At 40.0% G+C, this 18,394-nt stretch overlaps 2 protein-coding genes across 7 annotated transcripts in view; both read left to right on the plus strand.

The window, feature by feature from the left end:
* Positions 1-11,032, plus strand: part of LOC126557010 (fasciclin-2) — a 51,629-nt gene extending 40,597 nt beyond the window's left edge. For 2 of the 6 annotated variants that reach the window (XM_050212634.1, XM_050212636.1), the window contains 3 exons: positions 6,249-6,450; positions 7,251-7,367; positions 10,869-11,032. In XM_050212634.1, coding sequence (XP_050068591.1) covers positions 6,249-6,450; positions 7,251-7,367; positions 10,869-11,004 — 455 coding nt within the window. In that variant the 3' untranslated portion in view covers positions 11,005-11,032. The remainder of the gene's footprint in view (positions 1-6,248; positions 6,451-7,250; positions 7,368-10,868) is intronic. The other 4 variants (XM_050212635.1, XM_050212637.1, XM_050212638.1 and 1 more) reach the window with 2 other exon arrangements.
* LOC126557871 (ero1-like protein) overlaps positions 1-18,394 on the plus strand; it is a 427,255-nt gene that overhangs the window by 222,830 nt on the left and 186,031 nt on the right. The gene's annotated exons all lie outside the window — the stretch shown is intronic.

Consider the following 18,394-nt stretch of genomic DNA (forward strand, 5'->3'; position numbering starts at 1 on the left):
TGTTGCTGCTGAAAGTGTTAAAGCTTTGTAGTGTTTACTTGTTTTATTAAATTCAACGCTTTAAAAGGATTCGAATTTCTTGTTGTAGCATTAATCTTCTCCTTCAGAGTGTCCACGCTATAGAATTTGGTGAAACAAAATTTATCTTCGATTTATTGCTTTTACTGCTTGCCATTCATTTAGTAAAATTTGGGAAATAAAATAAATAAAATATTCACAAATTGAAGGAGAACTCGATGATGCATGCAGACTAGAATGCTCAAATTCTTCAGTAGTACGTAAAATCCCTTGAAAACACCAAGTTTGCTGACATTACAGTGAAAATGTTTCTTAAAAAATGTACACCCACACACACCACCCGCCCCATGTAATATATCAAATAATGTATCACGTAGCCAAGTAGAGGATTGGAACCAATAGGAGATGATCACTGATTCAAGGATAAATTATCCTTTTTTCTTTTTCTCTTATTGTTCCTCTTTCTCTCTGTTTCTTTTTCTCTCTCTCTCTCTCTCTCTCTCCATAAACAATACTGCCTGGTGGCACTAATCTGCCGGGGATAATTTTCCACTAACTCATCAACCATTCTCCTACCACCTACCAACGGCCCGCGCACTGCCCACGACCTTCTTTCCCGAATCACGGCATTTCAACGTGTTGTGTGTGTTTGTGTGTATCTTTCTGTGTATGCCCGTGTGTGTGTGTGTGATCTGCCATACATATACCACCCCCTTTTGTCAACGCATCAATGTATCTCGTCGCACCCCACGGTATTTTGGGGGGATCGGATTTCCTCGCTGGGTAGATAATTATTACACCGGTAGTGCGAGTGTTTGCCAGCCGGGTAACGATCGTTGGTGGTGGTGGTGGTTATGTTGGTCGTTCATCCTTACAGCACTGCCCTCGGTAGCCGCGATTAGTGCCGGTGTGGAGTGTGCATCGAATGGTTGTGGTAGTAATAGCGATAGCAGTAGCACCAGCAAACCGATTGAAAATGCCGAAGAAGGAAAATGTTTACGTAGTGGGAAGGACACCTATTTCCAGTGGTCCGTACTCGAAAGCAGTGGATCGTAAGATTGTAGTGGGAACAACAGTGAACAACTGCAACAACAGGGTGCTCTATTACAGCTACCAGCTCAGTGTTCTCTTCTACATTGTTCAACAAATGAAGAAATTGTGGATGAAAAAAAAAAACGAAGAAAATATATGTCGGAACTGAAATAGTTAGGCAGAGTACTAATCGAATCATTATCATCTCGAAAACTAGCAAGAACCAATAGGTAAAAAGCATAAAGAATAAAGTCATTTTTTGTAACAACTTTACGAGAAAAAGGGTATCAGATCAGATCAGAGATTCACCACATGTGGTAGTCAACGTATTAATTTTGTCGGACGCATATTTTCGAGTTTTTCTTTACAAAATGATAAAAAAGCGAATGTGAAACCGATGAACGAAAAACCCACCTGCAGGTCTGATCCACCTTTTTTGATAAAAAAAATGTCTTTTTGTTTAGCTTGTGACGATTTCTATCCAACAAAAGGAAAATGATTTCTTCAAACGTCTGGTTCAAATAATTTTTATTTATTTCATTTGACAGAAAAAGAATTTTAGATTCCTCTAAGTTAAGGGTTTTTTTTCAAACTAAAGAAAAACTATAAAAGAATACTCTTCCTCAACAAACGTCAATCAATTTTAAGTAAATCATACGTTGTTCGACAAAAAAAAGCTGCCATACGGATGACCGTAAGGTGAGTTGATAAATCTTATAAAGTATTTTGCTTTGTAATCGGTGAAGGTTAGCAAACAAAACACTGGCAGCAGTTTTCTTCGTCTATTTGTTACGTTAACTAACTAAAGCAATTGTTTTAACAACTATAGTTTCAATTTAAATAAAGTATTAGATAGTAGCAAAATGAAATCCTTACCAAACGAGCTCCTAAATTTATCTTCCTTCAATGAAAAGCTTCTGCAACTAATTCTAACATCAAACCTATTCTCTCGTATAAGTTAAAACATGTTTGTACAGTGATAACACTTTTACAGTGGCGAAGCAAAGCAAAGGATTAGCAGGGAAGGATAGCAACAACTACTACTATTTCTCACAATCTGTAATAATGATGAGCTTAATTACGATTTTACACTCGGTACTTTTGATGCATATTCGAAACTAAATTTCCAAATCGGATGGCTTTAGTGTATGAACTAATTTTCCAACGCCTTGACGTTATTGTAAACCTATGAATTTCGGCAACAGGCCTTGCATTCTGTGTGATTAAATCAAGCGCGAGACGCTGGTGGGAGGAAGGCTCTTTGGAGTAGAATACGGCAACACTGGTTGAGTTCTGTTATGGACGAAAAATGTAGCGGAAAAAATTATATAACTATCCGAACTTTATAAAGTGCGTGCCAGGCGTATTAGAATGGCGAAAAGATAGCAGAAAAAAATAATATGTTATTGTTAATTTTAACGAATGTTTATCGCAGTTAAGTTCCCACATGTAGCAGTCACTGCCACTGAACGTGTAGTATGCTTCCGAGGTTTATTAGGGAAGTTTATATAAAATAGACTCGAGCAAACCAAATGCGTGCGTGCGTGCAATGCAAATCACACTGCAGTTACTGCAGTCAACGTATCTATCAGAATTTACATACATAAATATTTGTGATATAAAAAGAAAAACGCAAAACCAAACGGATGAATCGTAAAGCATCAAAAGAAGCATGCGTGAAATGATGTTAAAGAGTATGTAAACGTTTTGTGTGGTTATATTCGCTTCAAGAAAAAGGCTAAATTGCTTACTTATCGTTTACATTCACAAACAGTGCATAGTTAAATAGACTCATAATTTGTACATAACACCGTACCGTAGGAGAGAGTTGTACATAATAGTCACTGCCAATAGTGTTTGAACCCATGCTAGATGGTAATTTGCAAATGCAAATCCAATTGCATCTTCCATGCACCTTTCCACCTTTCGTTGCGTTCTGATTTTCCGTTAATCACATCACTAAAACGGTTGGCTAATGCTGCTTTAAAATAGCAAACAAGCGTGTAGCGTTTGCCAGGTTTATTATTTTCGTTAGCAATTGCCTTATTTTTCCTGCAGTGGAGACCATTTCTGAGGCATTACATCGTAACAAGCGAACCTTTTTGCGTTGCACGTTTCTCCCTGCTGTGTTTGGGAACAGTTTTGTTGGTGCATAATTTGCATCCAAAGTTTGGCATGAGAAAAATGCAACCATTGTTCATGACACGAGTGTGAAGAATCGAATATCTTACTCTCCCACCGATCCCATGATTCCCTGTAGCATACTAGTGTGATAGGGAAAATTATTTCGTTTTTTTTCTGCTAGCAAATTTTTAAAAACACAATACAGACGCATTTCAATTACTTTTCCTCTTAACAGAACACATTTAATCCTTTCTCAGATTCTGTACATAAAATGCAAACGACGCACAATGCAGCAAACGGGGTGTGAAATGTGCATCGTCAATGACAATAAATCACTGTTGTTTAGTTGTTTAACAAATTGCAAGTAAAGTAATAAAATTTGTTATTTGTTTCGTGTGCAACCGGTGGCAGCAAGGCTGGGAAAAAGAAGCAAGTTAAAGCCGATTAACGAAGGATAACGGATTGTGGGGTTTTTGGTTCCTATTCTTCATATTTATAATCTTCCAAATGATCGCTACAAGAAAGAGAGAGTGTGTTTGTGTGTGTGCGGGAAAATGGGAATGTAAGAATTTCACTACAACGAAAACATTTAAGGATAAACAAAAGATTGTTCCAAAGCACTTAGAGTAAAAATTGTAAAAAAAAAAATGGCAAAGGAATAGTAATGATCGAGTTGGATAATGATTTGTACTCCACTTTTGTGCGGTGCACGAAAATGCTCATCCAGTGCTAGAATTAACTTTCAGAACAGAGTAAAACTAATCTTAGAAAACGAAAAAAAGCATAATATAATGTAAGAGTCGGCTTGTAAGTGTATGTATGTGTATGCGTGTTTCGGGTGAACTATGTGTTGGAGTTGAGCGAACGTTCAGATTAGAATTAATTCACCTTCAACCGTTTGTCAAATCAAATAACTGCAACTAAAAACCAAACAAAACAAACAAATTCGTACACATTGTAACACAGAAATAATGATTGGGAGTGTCGCGCTTGTACATAACCTGGAGCAAGTAGGTGATGAAGTATTGTAGCGAGTAGTAGAATAATCTTGGCTGGAATATGGGAGTCATGAAATAAATCAAATTACATCATCAGTACCGTCTAACACACATAAAAAACAAAACACAGCGCTTTTTTTTGTTACACTAATTCCCAACTGGTGACAGGTACAAAACGGTTCCAATAATCCGCTAGAACCGTATTGATCGTTTATAATCGCTAATAACTCCACAACCAGTGTACTTCTTCTGCAAAAGCTGTAGCACCGAAGCGTGGTTTTGCTACAAAATGCTACATTCTTACCAACCAAATCAGTGTGCCCACTCTCTCGCTTCCCCCTCCCAACACCACGGTGTGCTCAAAGCTTGACCCTACTTTCCATCGCTTAGGTTCCGAAATCGAAGGTAATTATGCAACGAAGTTTATTTACCCACATACAAAACGAACCAACTTGTTAGCGTTCTTGTAGCACCCAAAACCAAGTTCAGTTTCCATAATTTAGCCTCTATCACCGAAAATATATCTTACTTCTTCACCCATTCTACTAGTTTCGAAGCGTTAACTTACTCACAAACAACACCCACAGTCACTGTTCTATCTATTTTCCATCTTTATTGCATCTGTCTCTAGTATGTTTTCTATAGCAAAAATATAAAAATGGAAACAACAAACTTTACCAAACAATATATACTGGCATTTGTCCTTTGCATTATTACTCTGATGAATGGTTGTGTAAATACGTTCTGTGTTTTTGCTGTAGCGAATTTCTGTTCGAATGAATAATTGGGAATAAAACAACAACCACCTGTCATTACACTGCGATTTTAGTTAATAAAATTCAAACACATACGTTCCATAGCCACTACAACTCACCTTAACATAATCAACAAATTAACATTTAACACGTAATTTTAACAAGATAGAGCGAAGCATAGAGCAATACATTAAAAAATATGTTTAAAAAAAACTCACCAAACCTCACACACCTCGCTTAGCTAACCAACAGTCACAGGCAAATCGAAAACAATACAACACTACTCCTTCAACAAAGACATCATCAATCATCAGCAATTCGGGTCAAATTGCTTTGATCACGCAAAACTAAAACCACAAATCACAAACTTATGATAAACGAAACTATTAATTAATGCAGCAAATTGTGAACGAATAGCACGAAGCGCTATCGTCTTACAAGCAGATGTGTTACACAACACACTAAGAAAAACATAAAATCTAAAGCATGTTGATGTACGTTGCATTTTTTGCATGAAATAGTTATCCTTTTCGCCACAATCATACTTACGTTCGCAATAAATTTGGACAATTCAGTGTGTGTTTGTCAATGTTTTTCAGAAACTTTCTCATCATCCATCAGCGCGCATCGTCGTTGCATAAATTCACCATCCAATAATCATGCTTAGGGACACCGTAGACAAAATTTTACTCTCGCACATCCTCTCGGTTTGTTTGTGATGCCGGTTTGGAATGGGCTTTTGGCACACTCTTTTCGCCCATGGGGGACAGCTTTCTCTGTTCGCTAGCTGTTCACGTGTTCACTACTATAACAGCATTTAGTAAAGCTGTCCCTTGTGTAATAGTTTTGTACTCTGTTTTGTTTTTTGAAAATTAATTTATCTCATCGTTGTTTAGCTGTAAGAACGTGTTTTGTTTTTAGTAGCCTTCCGTATGTCTTTTGCGTGAGAAAATCTTTGCAATTCACTTGCATCCGTTGTTACTCTGTTTTGTCTATTTGCCTGTGTTATTCGACTATGTTTCAAATTGTGCTTTGCCTACCCCAACTTTCCATCCTTCTCAATTCACGTGCAAAATTTCTGTCTCTAGCATTACCATTTTCTGTACAGCTGTTGTTGCCTTCGCATAACAATCACCCCTATCAAGGGTCGTCTTTAGTGTATAGTGTAATACTCTACGGGGTGGGCTTTACTAATCATCGGCAGTGAAACTTTCCACTCACGCAAACGAAACTAATCTTATCCGTGCTCTTTCTTAATCGTTTCTTTTCTCATCCGCATCTGCTGTTCAACTGACCATTGGGGGTACGCCACCATCTTCAGGTATCGACGTGGTGCTACGCGTTGACAGTCCAACGCTATCGTCCGCTGCTGTCGTCGGTATAGTGATCGGTTCCGTAGTGTTGCTGCTGATCATCGCTGATCTGCTGTGCTGTGCCTTCGGTAATCTGGGCATATTGGCCACCCTCTGCCGGAAGACGAAACGATCGCCCTCGGATCTGGACGATGAAGCCAAGCTGGGCAGGTAGGTTGCATTGGTTCTTGGGATACCTCCGCCATCTATCGGTGTGATCCTTCCCTTTACCCTTTACCATCTCACCCCACCGGTATTGTTTGGTGTTGGACTTTCGGGCAGGGCTGATTTGTTGTGACGGCTAACACCTAAACACCTTTTTTGCGTCCACTGGCGAGGGAAAGGGCGGTTTTTTTAGAAGAAAATGATCAATTCAGAATGCTATCCCGGAATCGAGATGCTTGATCTTTGCTTCTAATAATCACTCCCCCTCCACAGTGTGATGGCTGTACAATAACACCTACATTCTAAGGAAACAACTGCAACATCCCTTGTTGATCACATCATGCTATTGTGTTTTTTTTCTTCATCCCTTTTTTCCTTTATGTCCGTGCTCCACATTTGTACCCTCCTTCACGTGTGTCGCGTGCACGTGCGTGCGTTATGTGTGCGTGTGTGTGTGTTTCTATGACAATTAACATGATCCACTTTCTGTCTGTTCACGTACAAATCTCCATTGTGATCATCCTTTACATGATGCGCAACATTGCGCGGGACGGCCTCCCCACGGTTATGCTGCGATGCATTTGTTTTGTTGATAACACAACAACACACACACACACACAACAACAACAACAACCAATGCATTCCAAACCAACCGTGAACGGCGTGTCCCGTACATGAATTCTATGACCTGTTGAATAAAATTGAAACAACGACCATAACACACTCTACCACCCATCCATTCATCACCAACAACACCACAATCCGTGTCGTCCGCTTCGCTACAATACAAATAACCACAACCAAAGTCTCTACGGTTGGCGTTTTCCGCTACCCTATTGCAGTGGCAGCCTGATCAAGGAGCGTCCACCATCTCCGTTGCCGCTGCCGCCACCAATTGTGAAACTGGGCGCCACTACGCCACTGTAAGCCTCATCACGTCACTACTACCGCATGCTAAGGATTGTGCTCGATTTTTTTTTTCTTTCTTCTTACGTCCTGATCCAATGCATGTACCTTCGCGACGCAGCCATTTCTTTTCCCGTAGAATGTGTTCCGTTTGAGGTTTGATTTATTCGCAGTTAGAAGTGTCCTTTTTTGCAGTTTTGTTTTTAATTATTATTATCAGTCCGTTTGTTTTCGTTTCGTTTGAAAGGCTTTTATGTTTTTAATTTGCCACACATTTCTTCCTTTTTACGCGGGATAAATGAAATAGTTGTGTTTATTTAAATTAATTTATAAAATTACCCCGTTTTTCTAGTGCGAAATTAAAGAAAAATGCTTCGAATTTTTTGTGGAGAAAATAAAATTTTATTCCATTTTCTCTACGTCCAACAAAAAGTAGATTTGTTATCCAACGTTCAAAATGCACATTTCTTCATGTGCTTTTTTTTTGTTATACGAATTTTAATGCATGCTAAAATGCATACATTCCAAACGCGCTCGCTCGGTGCCTGCAATATGTAGAAATTCACATGCATTTAATTGCATTGAAACGAAACGCGAGAACTCGTTGTCGTACACATCAGAGCCTTTTTTGTGCATTATTCTTTTCCCCTTTTTTTTTTTGTCTGCCTTCTTTAGAGAATTTTATCATTCTTCTTTGTGAGCGCGAGAAAAAAACTCATTTGCTTTTTAAATTTGCTCTCATTAAAAAACTACTAGTGGAAGTGGAATTTTTCAACATTAATTCTAACCTCCTTCGAACGAGCAGCTGTGGCCACACATGCCTTGCCATGCCGCTTATATTCAGAGTTTCGTCCTGATTTTCCAGTGCCACCATTTCATGACATTCAACTTGAAAATGGATTCTACAGCACGCGTCGTCCTGTACGCACACGCTAAACGTAATCTTATGTAGGTCGATTTCGATAGCAGTGTACATACAGTGCTGGGTATTCAAAATCGGACACTTGGAATTCAGCCGTTCTCTCTGCATTTCAATGCATTTATTTGTTTCTTAGAATTGTTAAACATCATCAAAAGTGTGCAGTAAGCTTCTTCTACTTCTGTTCTATACGGTGATGTGAAAAAAGAGTTCAAATGAGAAAAGTCTTCATATCGCGCTGGGTATTCAAAGTCGGACACCGGTAGAATGTATTTGAAAAAAGCTATATTAATATTTAGTAGCATTTCCATGAGCATCTACTACAGCCTGCAATCTTTTCGGCATACTTTGGGCCAATTTCAAACAAAAATTTTAATCAATTTTATGCCGTTTCTTGGTTTACTATTTCCACCAACCTTTTCAAATTTATAGGTCTGCGTTTTGCCACATTTTTTTTTTAATTTTTTTAGTTGGTACCAAACATGCTCGATTATATTTAGGTCTGGTGACTATGGAGGAGTGGCTAACACTGATGGGCAGTTGTACAACAACCACATTCGTGTGGTCCATGCCGAATGCTTCGGATCATTGTTCTGATACGAGGGCTGGCAATAAAGTAAGGTCTCCATTTTTTTTTTTTTCATAGAAAATGACATTTATTTACAAAAAGCGATATACCTTTGGAAAGGCCAAGGTCTTGGCTACTTTTCTACATAATCGCCATTTTTTTCCAACACCTTGCACATCCGCACGATGAACTTGTCTATGCCGGCAGAATACCACTCTCCGTCCTCCTCGCGCAGCCAGGTGTTGACCTCTTTCTGAGCTGTTTCGGCACCCATCGGGCAGAAACTTTGTGATACTGCAAGTTGTTCACAAGGATATGACGGATTGTTTCGCTGCTACACACTCCTCCAAGCTTCTCGTCCAAGTCCCTAATTGTCGCACGGCGGTTTTTGAGCATTTCTGCCTCCACTGCTTGAACGATCGCATCCGAGACCGACGGTCGGCCACTTCTCTCCTCGTCGTAAACATTAGTGCGCCCGGAATTGAACTCGCGACTCCACTTACGCACGTTTTTTAGGTCCATACACTTTTTACAATCCCCGTAAACTTCAACTAGTTGACGATGGATTTCAATAGGTGTCACCTTTTTCGCATTCAAAAAACGTATTACAGAACGCAATTCGCACTTGGACGCTGACGCGAGGGGTACCTTCATCGTTGACGGCTGCTCGGCCAAGACTGAGCGGTCGGGGAAGCCTCACCCAGCAGCAAAGTGGTAGTGGGGGAACCAAGGAACACGGCGGTGTTGCCAGATTTTGCCTAGCACGTGATCCGGCGAAGTTGCAGCGTTGGAGACCTTACTTTATTGTCAGTCCTCGTAGAACATATAATCATCTGCAATACCCAATTGTTCAACACTTGGCTGAACATTTCGAATTTCGGTCAACTACTTTTGATACAACCCCATAGCATGACGGAGCTTTCACCGTGTTTTACTGTTTTAATGGTAAATTTGCCATTTAATTCTTCATTTAATTCTAATGGCGACCATCAGATCGTAGAGCCGAAAAGGTTAATTTTTGTCTCGTCCATGAATAAAACCTACCAAAAACAATAATAAAATACATAATACAATAGAAACTTAGGTTTGAAACGGGTTCAACCTGACTACCTTCGACCAAAATTCTATCTCTTTGTCCATATACTTTTTGGCAAACTCGAGCCGAAGCACTCTATTCTTTTCCGATATGACTGGTTTTTTTTTTATTGCAATTCTTCCGAACAAATTGTGTTTTCTTATATAACCCCGAACTGTTGAAGAATCTACATCAATATTACGAATATTTTTTATGTGTTTTTTTTTTAATTCAACTGAGTTCAGGAAGCGATTGTTTCGAGTTTGTCGAATAATGTGTCGCCCGTCTCTATCATTAATTTTGCGTTTTGTTTCGTTGTTTGGTGTTTTATTAGCAATTCTATCCGCATTTTTGTATCTTTTTATTTATGTCGTGGACTGTAGATTGACTAATATTGGTGATTTCACTGATTTCCCTAAACACTTCTTCCCTTTTCCAATGTTAGAAATTACAATTTTTCTAACTTCAACTGTTGTTTACTTCGCCATTGTTGTTATATTCTTCTACTACGGAGTTTTTATCAGCAAAATTATATTAAGCACATTTTTTTTTATTCATAAAGGACGGCCAGGCCGTATTGCTTAAAATAAACTTAAAATTAGTATACTCCTTTCATCTTTGCTGGGAGACATTTCCTTCTCCGAGCCGATATTATGCACATTAGTATTACAACATATACACGATAATCCATAAACTCCACTCAACCTTTCCTTGAAAACAATCGGCACAGAGGAAGAACAAAAATTACTCAGTAGTTTAGATATTATTTGTTTCATCCCTTGTATAATTAATGCATGTTACTCATCATACGCATTTTTTGTTGTAGTGTAAATATCCTTTTTTAAATCCTTTTCGCTTCTCCCATATCGCAAACACGTGATAAACAGATCTGATAGCGTCTCGTTTTATTAACCATCATTTCTTCAATGTTGTGTTTCCACGCCCCCCAATCACAGGGAAGACGAAAAGCAACCCCTCAACACACAACCCGCCGCTGCCTCACCGCTGAAAGTAAACTCTTCTGTTGAGTTCGATGGACGCGTAGTACACTCCCGGAGTGGTGAAATTATTGGTAAAAATTCTGCCGTGTAAAGCTGTGTTTTTACCTCTTTCGTTGGAGAAGGACGAGCTTATCGTCTGCCCTTTGCATGCCACGATGGATAACGTAAGCAAAAAAAAAAAAAAAACAAAAAACAAAGGACGAGACGATGTGACAATTAATTCTCCCGTGGTTAGGTGCTCATAGCTAGTGCACGATCACTTACGGCAGTGCTACGGATATATAGATGGGGACAAGGAAGCATTACAAATACAGACCATCCGTGCCACACGATTTAGGACAGTTTTGTGGAGAGAGAGAGAGAGTTGTAACATTATTGCACCGTAGAAATAATGACGGAGTGCAAGAATGTGAAGGATTCAAACAAAAAACAACAAAACGCATATTGAGTATTGTGCTGGGAGGATGATTATGGTCGCGAAAAGGCCGACAGTAGTGTCGATCTGCATTGGATGCGTTTCCATTTCGACATTCTGATACCATTTCACACACACTCGACTAGGCTAGGTCCCGCTTCTCTACCCTGTTTTCTTTAATTCGTACGTGTAAAACTTAAATGTAACGAAAAAAGTATGTAAAAAGTCAAACTCATTTGCGCAAATTAAAACACGAACCATACAAGAACCACGGCAGCGAATGAAGGCAAACACAGCTTCTCGGTATGGGATGCGCAAATATTGTAACAAAAACCAACATGTAAATGTAAATGATCCATCTTCCATACTACACCATGAAAGTATTGAAAGCAGCAAAATGGAAGACGAAATATTTGTGTAAAGATTAAGCTAGCGCGTAACAAAAGCCACCAAACCCTCTCTTCTCCCTTATAGCAGCTAGACTTTAGGTACTCGCTGGTCCCTTTTACGCATCATAAGGACAAACAACACAAAATTCAATATATAATTGTAAATGCGTAATGCGCGATTGAGATATATTGTCGCAAAGCAAAGCGTGTAACTGTGTCACTCATATTGTGTGCAAGTAATAGCAGAGCAGCGAAGGTGAAAAGATAATGTTTTTTTTTGCTTTAAAAGTTTGCAGGTATTTTATTTCCAAATTTTCTATTCAGTTAACGGTCTTGCTATACCCGTTCGTGATGTGATATGTATAGTGGAAAAAGAGAGAAGCTATGTAACAGGAGAAACAAGCCTTTGCTGAAGTAGTACTACGAAAGAAAAAGAAAGAGAGTGGAAAAAGAGAGTATCAGTAAGAGGAAACAAACATTGCGAAATAATTCATCTATACAACTAATTCTTGATGTTGTTTGTGCGATCATTTTTCATTAGTTTGCCTGTATTTTAGTTAGCACACTCTCTCTCTTTCTGTTTCGGTTTTCGCTTACCGAACAGTTTTTTGATTATTAGTCTGATCAATGGTGCCTATCTGAATGCTCCCGTAAAAGCCCTATTCATTCATTTTGCTGCGTAGCTTTCCGCCCGAATGGTGGAGTTCTTCTGTGTACGTTGGGCAAATGTTTACACGGTGGATGTGCTTAATGTCGGTTCGTTGTCGCCACCGAAACCAAAACGTACTTAGCTACTAATTTCGCGTAATTAACGATGGAAGCATTAAACTCGTCCGTCGGGTTATGTCAACCGGGGGGAATGTACTGTGAACAAATCAAAGATAGTTTTAAGTTGGAATGCGAACTCCTAAGCAGCACAGCAGTTATACATAATGTCAAAACAGTGCTTTTCATTTAGCTGAAATTTTGGGTTTAAGATGTAACAACACTCTGAAACAACATCAGGCTGGTGGTTATAAGTTCCCCTTAAAAGATAAGTAAGACACCGGGCTAAAAGGAAACTTTACTCCCATCGCGCTCAACGAGAGAAAACGACGCAACCTGAAACAATCCAAGTAAAAGCCGCCAAATATTAACTTACTCAGTATAGAGATTAAATGTGCCACGCTGGTTGAGAAAGGGGTCGCTTGTGTTAAGCCCTACAGAAGAAGAATATTTTTTACCACCTTACCAATTAAATGATCTGTTCTTACTTCTACAATATACAGAGATTTCTCCCACACACACACACCCAGCATAAAGTGGAATTAGAAGTATTGGATTTTTGTTTTAATTTTGCAATCAATCTGTAAAAGATTATCAGGGGAGAAGGGATTATTGTACAACATGCACACACATATAAACGTTTATAAAGAGCGATTTTTTTCGCTATAATTTCATTAAAATAAATCCTGGATTTTAAACCTTCTCCGGAGCACTGTGTATATGACCTGTAGGATCTCGCTTTCCGTATTGCATAGTAATTATGCTTATAATAAGTCTCTTAACCCTCCCATGATGTGCTTTTCAGTCTAAAAAGAATCACGAACGGAAATTTAAGGTAAACGGTCGCTCATTTCCTCCTTTCTAAAAACAATCTAAAAACGCGCTGCTATACTGTGAGCGACTGCAGCGTAGACATTAAACAAAAATCTTCTGTTTATTTACGGATAGGTTTTAGTGCGGTAATAAATTACGTTATATTTATATTGCAATCACTATTACGATAAATATTCTTGGTAATGTATGATGGGTGGTACGAAGAAGCAAAAATAAAAAAAAATAAATCTTTTTTTATTCAACTCGTGTTGTGTTGCTATCCTTACAGGCGCGCGCACCGTCCAGTACATTCAATGATGACAGTTTACCAGAGTTTTCAGGATCCATTAGTACTATAAAGTAATCCATCAAAAAGGATTTTCTATATAGTTTCTAGGGTCCGTATGCTTTGCATGTCTAGCATGAATAAGGTTAAATTACTTAACTTTTCAATGACCGGAAACAACCGGCCGACTCTAGCAAACTTGCGTGTGCTAGTTTGTTCTTGTTTTGCTGCAAGTATTTTAGCTCCACTTCACATTAAAGCCCTTTTTATGGCTGTGGTTTGTTGAGCAGATTAAGATTTTATTTTAGTTTCGTGGTTTCACGATTCATGTCCATAATACAGTTACACAAGCAGAATCGTACTCAGGCGGCGTAATAATAAGTTATGCTAAAAAAAGCTTAGAAATAAATTTTTTTAGCGACTTTCGTTTAGGCGATTTAGATTCAAAACTCAAGCATCGTCCATTTTGGAAGTAATTCCGCACTCTAAAGGTGGCAGAGAAACACTAATGAAAAGCGGAATGTATTTCATTTCAAGTAGCATATTTTCGACCTTTAGGTTAAGCACACTCCAGCAAGTTCACCGATATCGACCAAACGACTGTATAACGTTCGAAGGATATAAACTTTGGGCGGTATGATGGTGCAATGCTAAGTAAGATTGGATTGCATCTTACCTAAACCTACCTACCGATGGATGCTATAGAAATGCTGGAAAGAAGGTATCCTCTTCAGTATTGCTTGAAGCCAGCTGGAGAGCCTTTAACGTAAATTTTCATTCGGTAGAGAATCCTCTTTACAAAGCGATGGTGTAAAGTATCTTCCACCATCTTGGCCATTCGCTTTATTCCGTGATTATCCCACCGCGACGGAAGTTGAAATTCCCAGGGAATGAACATTTCTTGAGCATGCACGCGAAGATATGTGGACCATCACCAGAACCAACTAAGGAAATAATAGTAACAAGGCTTACAAATTGAATTCAAACACATTCCCACAACACCTATTTGTGCGGAGGCGCATCGCTGTGCACTCGAATAGTACCAACGTCTTAAGATTCCTTTCCCACCGTTAAGGAAGGTACGAATAGAGGTTCAAAGATTACTTCGCAAGTAGGAAGTAGCAACGGTATCAACAACATCCCTGCCAGAGCGCAATGAGTAAAAATCCCTAAAATTCACGATCCTGGAAGCAGCCGTTGCTCGTCTTGATGTGGAGAATTTTCTTCGCTAAACAACCCAAACCCGGTTGAATACGCACCCGGTGGGATTTTCACATTGCAGTCTACACCGTAAATTTCTACCGAACGGGGAGGCTTAAAGGCAGGGCAAGTTTCTAACACGTAGGTGCAGATTAAATTGGGAACATCTTCTGAAACAGATTTCACCGGCCATATGTGTGTGTGTTGCTCCACACTTCAAGTGGTGGTCGGTTGGTGGTGCAGCTACCACAACATGAAGAAGTATTCAAAAGGCCATAAAAAGGCAAATAAAACCAAAACGTTTTCGACGCCAGACCAGACCCCAACCGCCTCGAATGGCAGTTACTTCTTACCCTTTTCCCGATCCCTCTGTAGCTTTGTGGTTTGTTGAAATGGTAGTTGTCGGGACGAAGCTCTTGTTTTCTCTATTTAGTTAAAATGTGTTTTGGGTATGATGAGGTTAAACATCGAATTGTAGACAACGGTTAGAAGCAACCTGAAAGCATTACATATTGCTACGAATTCAAAGCCTCACTATCTTTAGTATCTTAAAATTCGAACCAACCGTAAGGTAAATGCTTTGGCAATTCAAAACACTTCAAATTTATGTACGTTTCTTTGTTTTCGATTTATTCTAATTTAAATAGGAAACGGCAATTTAAATGAGCAATACATAAACTCACCAAAAAAAAAAAACGATGATAAAACTTTTCATCTGCTTATCTAAAGTGAAGTCTGCCCGAGGGTTTCAGATGTGTATTCTTACGGTGAGCAATGGTGTTTGGTAAACGGACACAATCAAGGAAAAAGGATTCTTACCTGTCCCGGACACTACTGAACTAGGCGCGCGTGGTTTTTAAAAGGTCTGTAAGAGAACTTTGTTTTTATTTCCATCCCTAAAAGCATTTTGCATCCATTTTGAGTTAACGAATCCATACCGTACATAACGAGTTTTGCAAAAAAACGGAAGCATTTTGCGTTCGTACCTTCATCTGATCACATGGTAATAATCGTTTAAATAGTTGTAATCTCAAAACTTACCGAAATGAGTGGGCAAAATTACCTCCAAGGCATGGAAACCGTACGACGTTTTATCCGATGCCAGACCAGTTAGCCAATTTTCGCTTTTACTATCTTTATTACGGAAGTTCCTTACAGTGCGGTATTATTTGAAGGCATATCAATGTTTTGTAGGTATTTGAATCCTTCTTAGGAATGATTCATGTTTTGTGTCGGTCTATTTCATGTGACGGTCGATAGTATCTACACTCATTTGTAGGATTCTTCTTCTTTTTCTTTGGCCTGCTCAAGTTAGAGCACGTCGTGTCGACATGGCCAGGTCTCCAATCAGTTTCCAGGAAACTCGATCCAGGGCTGCTGTCCTTCATCCATGGCTGCATCCGATGTCCAACAGATTAGACTCCACATGATCCAGCCAACGAGCTCGCTGTGCTCCTCTACGCCTCGTGCCGAACAGGTCATGAGTCCGGCATCCTCATCACGTGCCCCAGCCAACGTATCCTTCCGGCTTTTACTACCGTCAAGATATTGCACACACCGCCAAAGATGGTCCTTAGCACCCGCCGTTCGTAAATGGCGAGTGCATTGGCGTGCTCCGTCGACATAGTCCACATAGACGCGTACCCGTAGAGGACTACCGGAAGTAGCAAGGTGCAGTAAATCTTGCATTTCGTGTGTTGTTGGAGTCTTCTGGATCGCAGGAGTTTGTGGAGTCCGTAGTAGGCACGATACCCCTGAACGTTGTTGTCCGAAGTTACGATCGTACTAAGGTAGCAGAGCTGTTCTACCACCTCGAGATCGTCGCCGTCAACTGATATTCTGCTGCCGAGTCGAACTCTATCACGGTCAGAGCCTCCGGCAAACAGGTATTTTGTCTTCGTCGCATTGATGCTCAATCCAATGCTGTTGGCCTCGCGTTTCAGTCGGGTGTACGCCTCGCACATCACCGCAGTTGTCCGTCCGATGATGTCGATGTCATCCTGTGGTGGAAAGAAGAATATTTGTATTCTCAGTCGCCATGTGGTGGGAAGAAGAGATTCACTGTCGCCATGTGGTGGAGAAGAAGAAACTCGGACTATAATCGCGACGAGAACAGAACAACGTGATTGCTAACTGTGCGGACCAATATCTTCCTTTATCTGACTGTCCAGGCAGTCTGAAGATTCTGGATGACAATCTTCCTTACAGGAAAGTTGGAGACATCGAGGCCTTACCTTTGGTAGGGGGACTCTCGATGCTCATCGGCGGAGCAAGTCGGCCAGGCGACTTTGGATGTTCAGAAGGAATATCCCTTACTGGCATGTTGGAGGTTTGAGGCCTTACCTTGGGTAGGGGGACACTCAAACCTCTAGAAAGAATTGAACGCAAGGTTTAGCTTGTTGTACCTTCTCTCTGCCTGTCTGTGTGGTGTATCTCTGTCTAAGGCTTCCAAGACCGCTTTATTTATATCCAATCTTACAATAGTTTTTGGTCGTTTTTGTAACCAATATTATTTCTTAGTGGTTGTTCTTATTGCTATTGCATTTAGTACAAAATTATTTACGTAAGCATAAAATGTGTCACGGTGCGATTGATTGCTGCACTTGCAAGAAATGTGTCGGATATCATTCGTCGTTGGATCTATATGCTTGCTATGCATGAAGTTACTTGTTTGTGTTTTGTTGTTTTGTGTTGCTGACCACTGTCTAGACTCGCTGGTTGTTTTGAACTGATATCATATTGCATTGCGTCGCTCGCTAGCCGGGTGCGCTGGTAAGTGTTTGAATGTTCATGTTAAGGCGTGCGCGTGGTCAAAATAGCTGAATGTACATTTCTCACGCTCTTGGCTAATGCAGGTTATTTGTTAAATTGGTGAATTTCCGCTCACCGTAGAATGCTACGTAAGGCTTGTTGTATGCGAAATAATGTATACTCTAGTGAGATGTTTAGCAGATATGCTACAATCCTCGAAGCCAAGGAATTGGAGAGTGAAAATCGTTCCCCGGATGTCGAAGCCCGCACTTCGCATGACAACCTCCAGAGCGATGTTGAACAACAAACAGGAGAGTCCGTCTCCTTGCCTCAGACCCCGGTGAGATTCGAACGATTCCGACAGCATGCTCAAAACTCTCACCTTGCACTGCACCCCGTCCATAGTGGCCTTTAGCAGCCGTACCAGCTGCCCAGGGAATCCGTACTGTTGCATGGTGTTCCATAGTTCGGTCCGATCTATGGTATCGTAGGCCGTCTTGAAGTCAATGAACAGGTGGTATTTGTAGGATTACTTGCTTTCATTCCGTCGATTATGTGGTTTGAATAATTAATGTAAGTATAAAAATAATATTTGATAAACCTCTTGGTACGCTGCAGCAGTTCTCATATGGTTTAAACTGGGTAGTTCGGTGTCATTCTCATGATCGTTTGACTGACTAGTCATTGTGTCAGCCTTGATCCGTAGAGGGCGACCCGGTGGTGGAGGCGACAACGGCACCGGTCTTCATACGGCAGGATCGAGGTTCATTCGATGGTCGGGCGTAACCTGAGCGAGTAGGTCGTTAAGCCAAGAAGAAGGAGCCTAAGCTTTATTCTTTTTTAATGATATTTTTCGCCTAAT

Source organism: Anopheles maculipalpis, chromosome 2RL (assembly GCF_943734695.1).
Source record: "Anopheles maculipalpis chromosome 2RL, idAnoMacuDA_375_x, whole genome shotgun sequence".
NCBI lineage: Eukaryota > Metazoa > Arthropoda > Insecta > Diptera > Culicidae > Anopheles > Anopheles maculipalpis.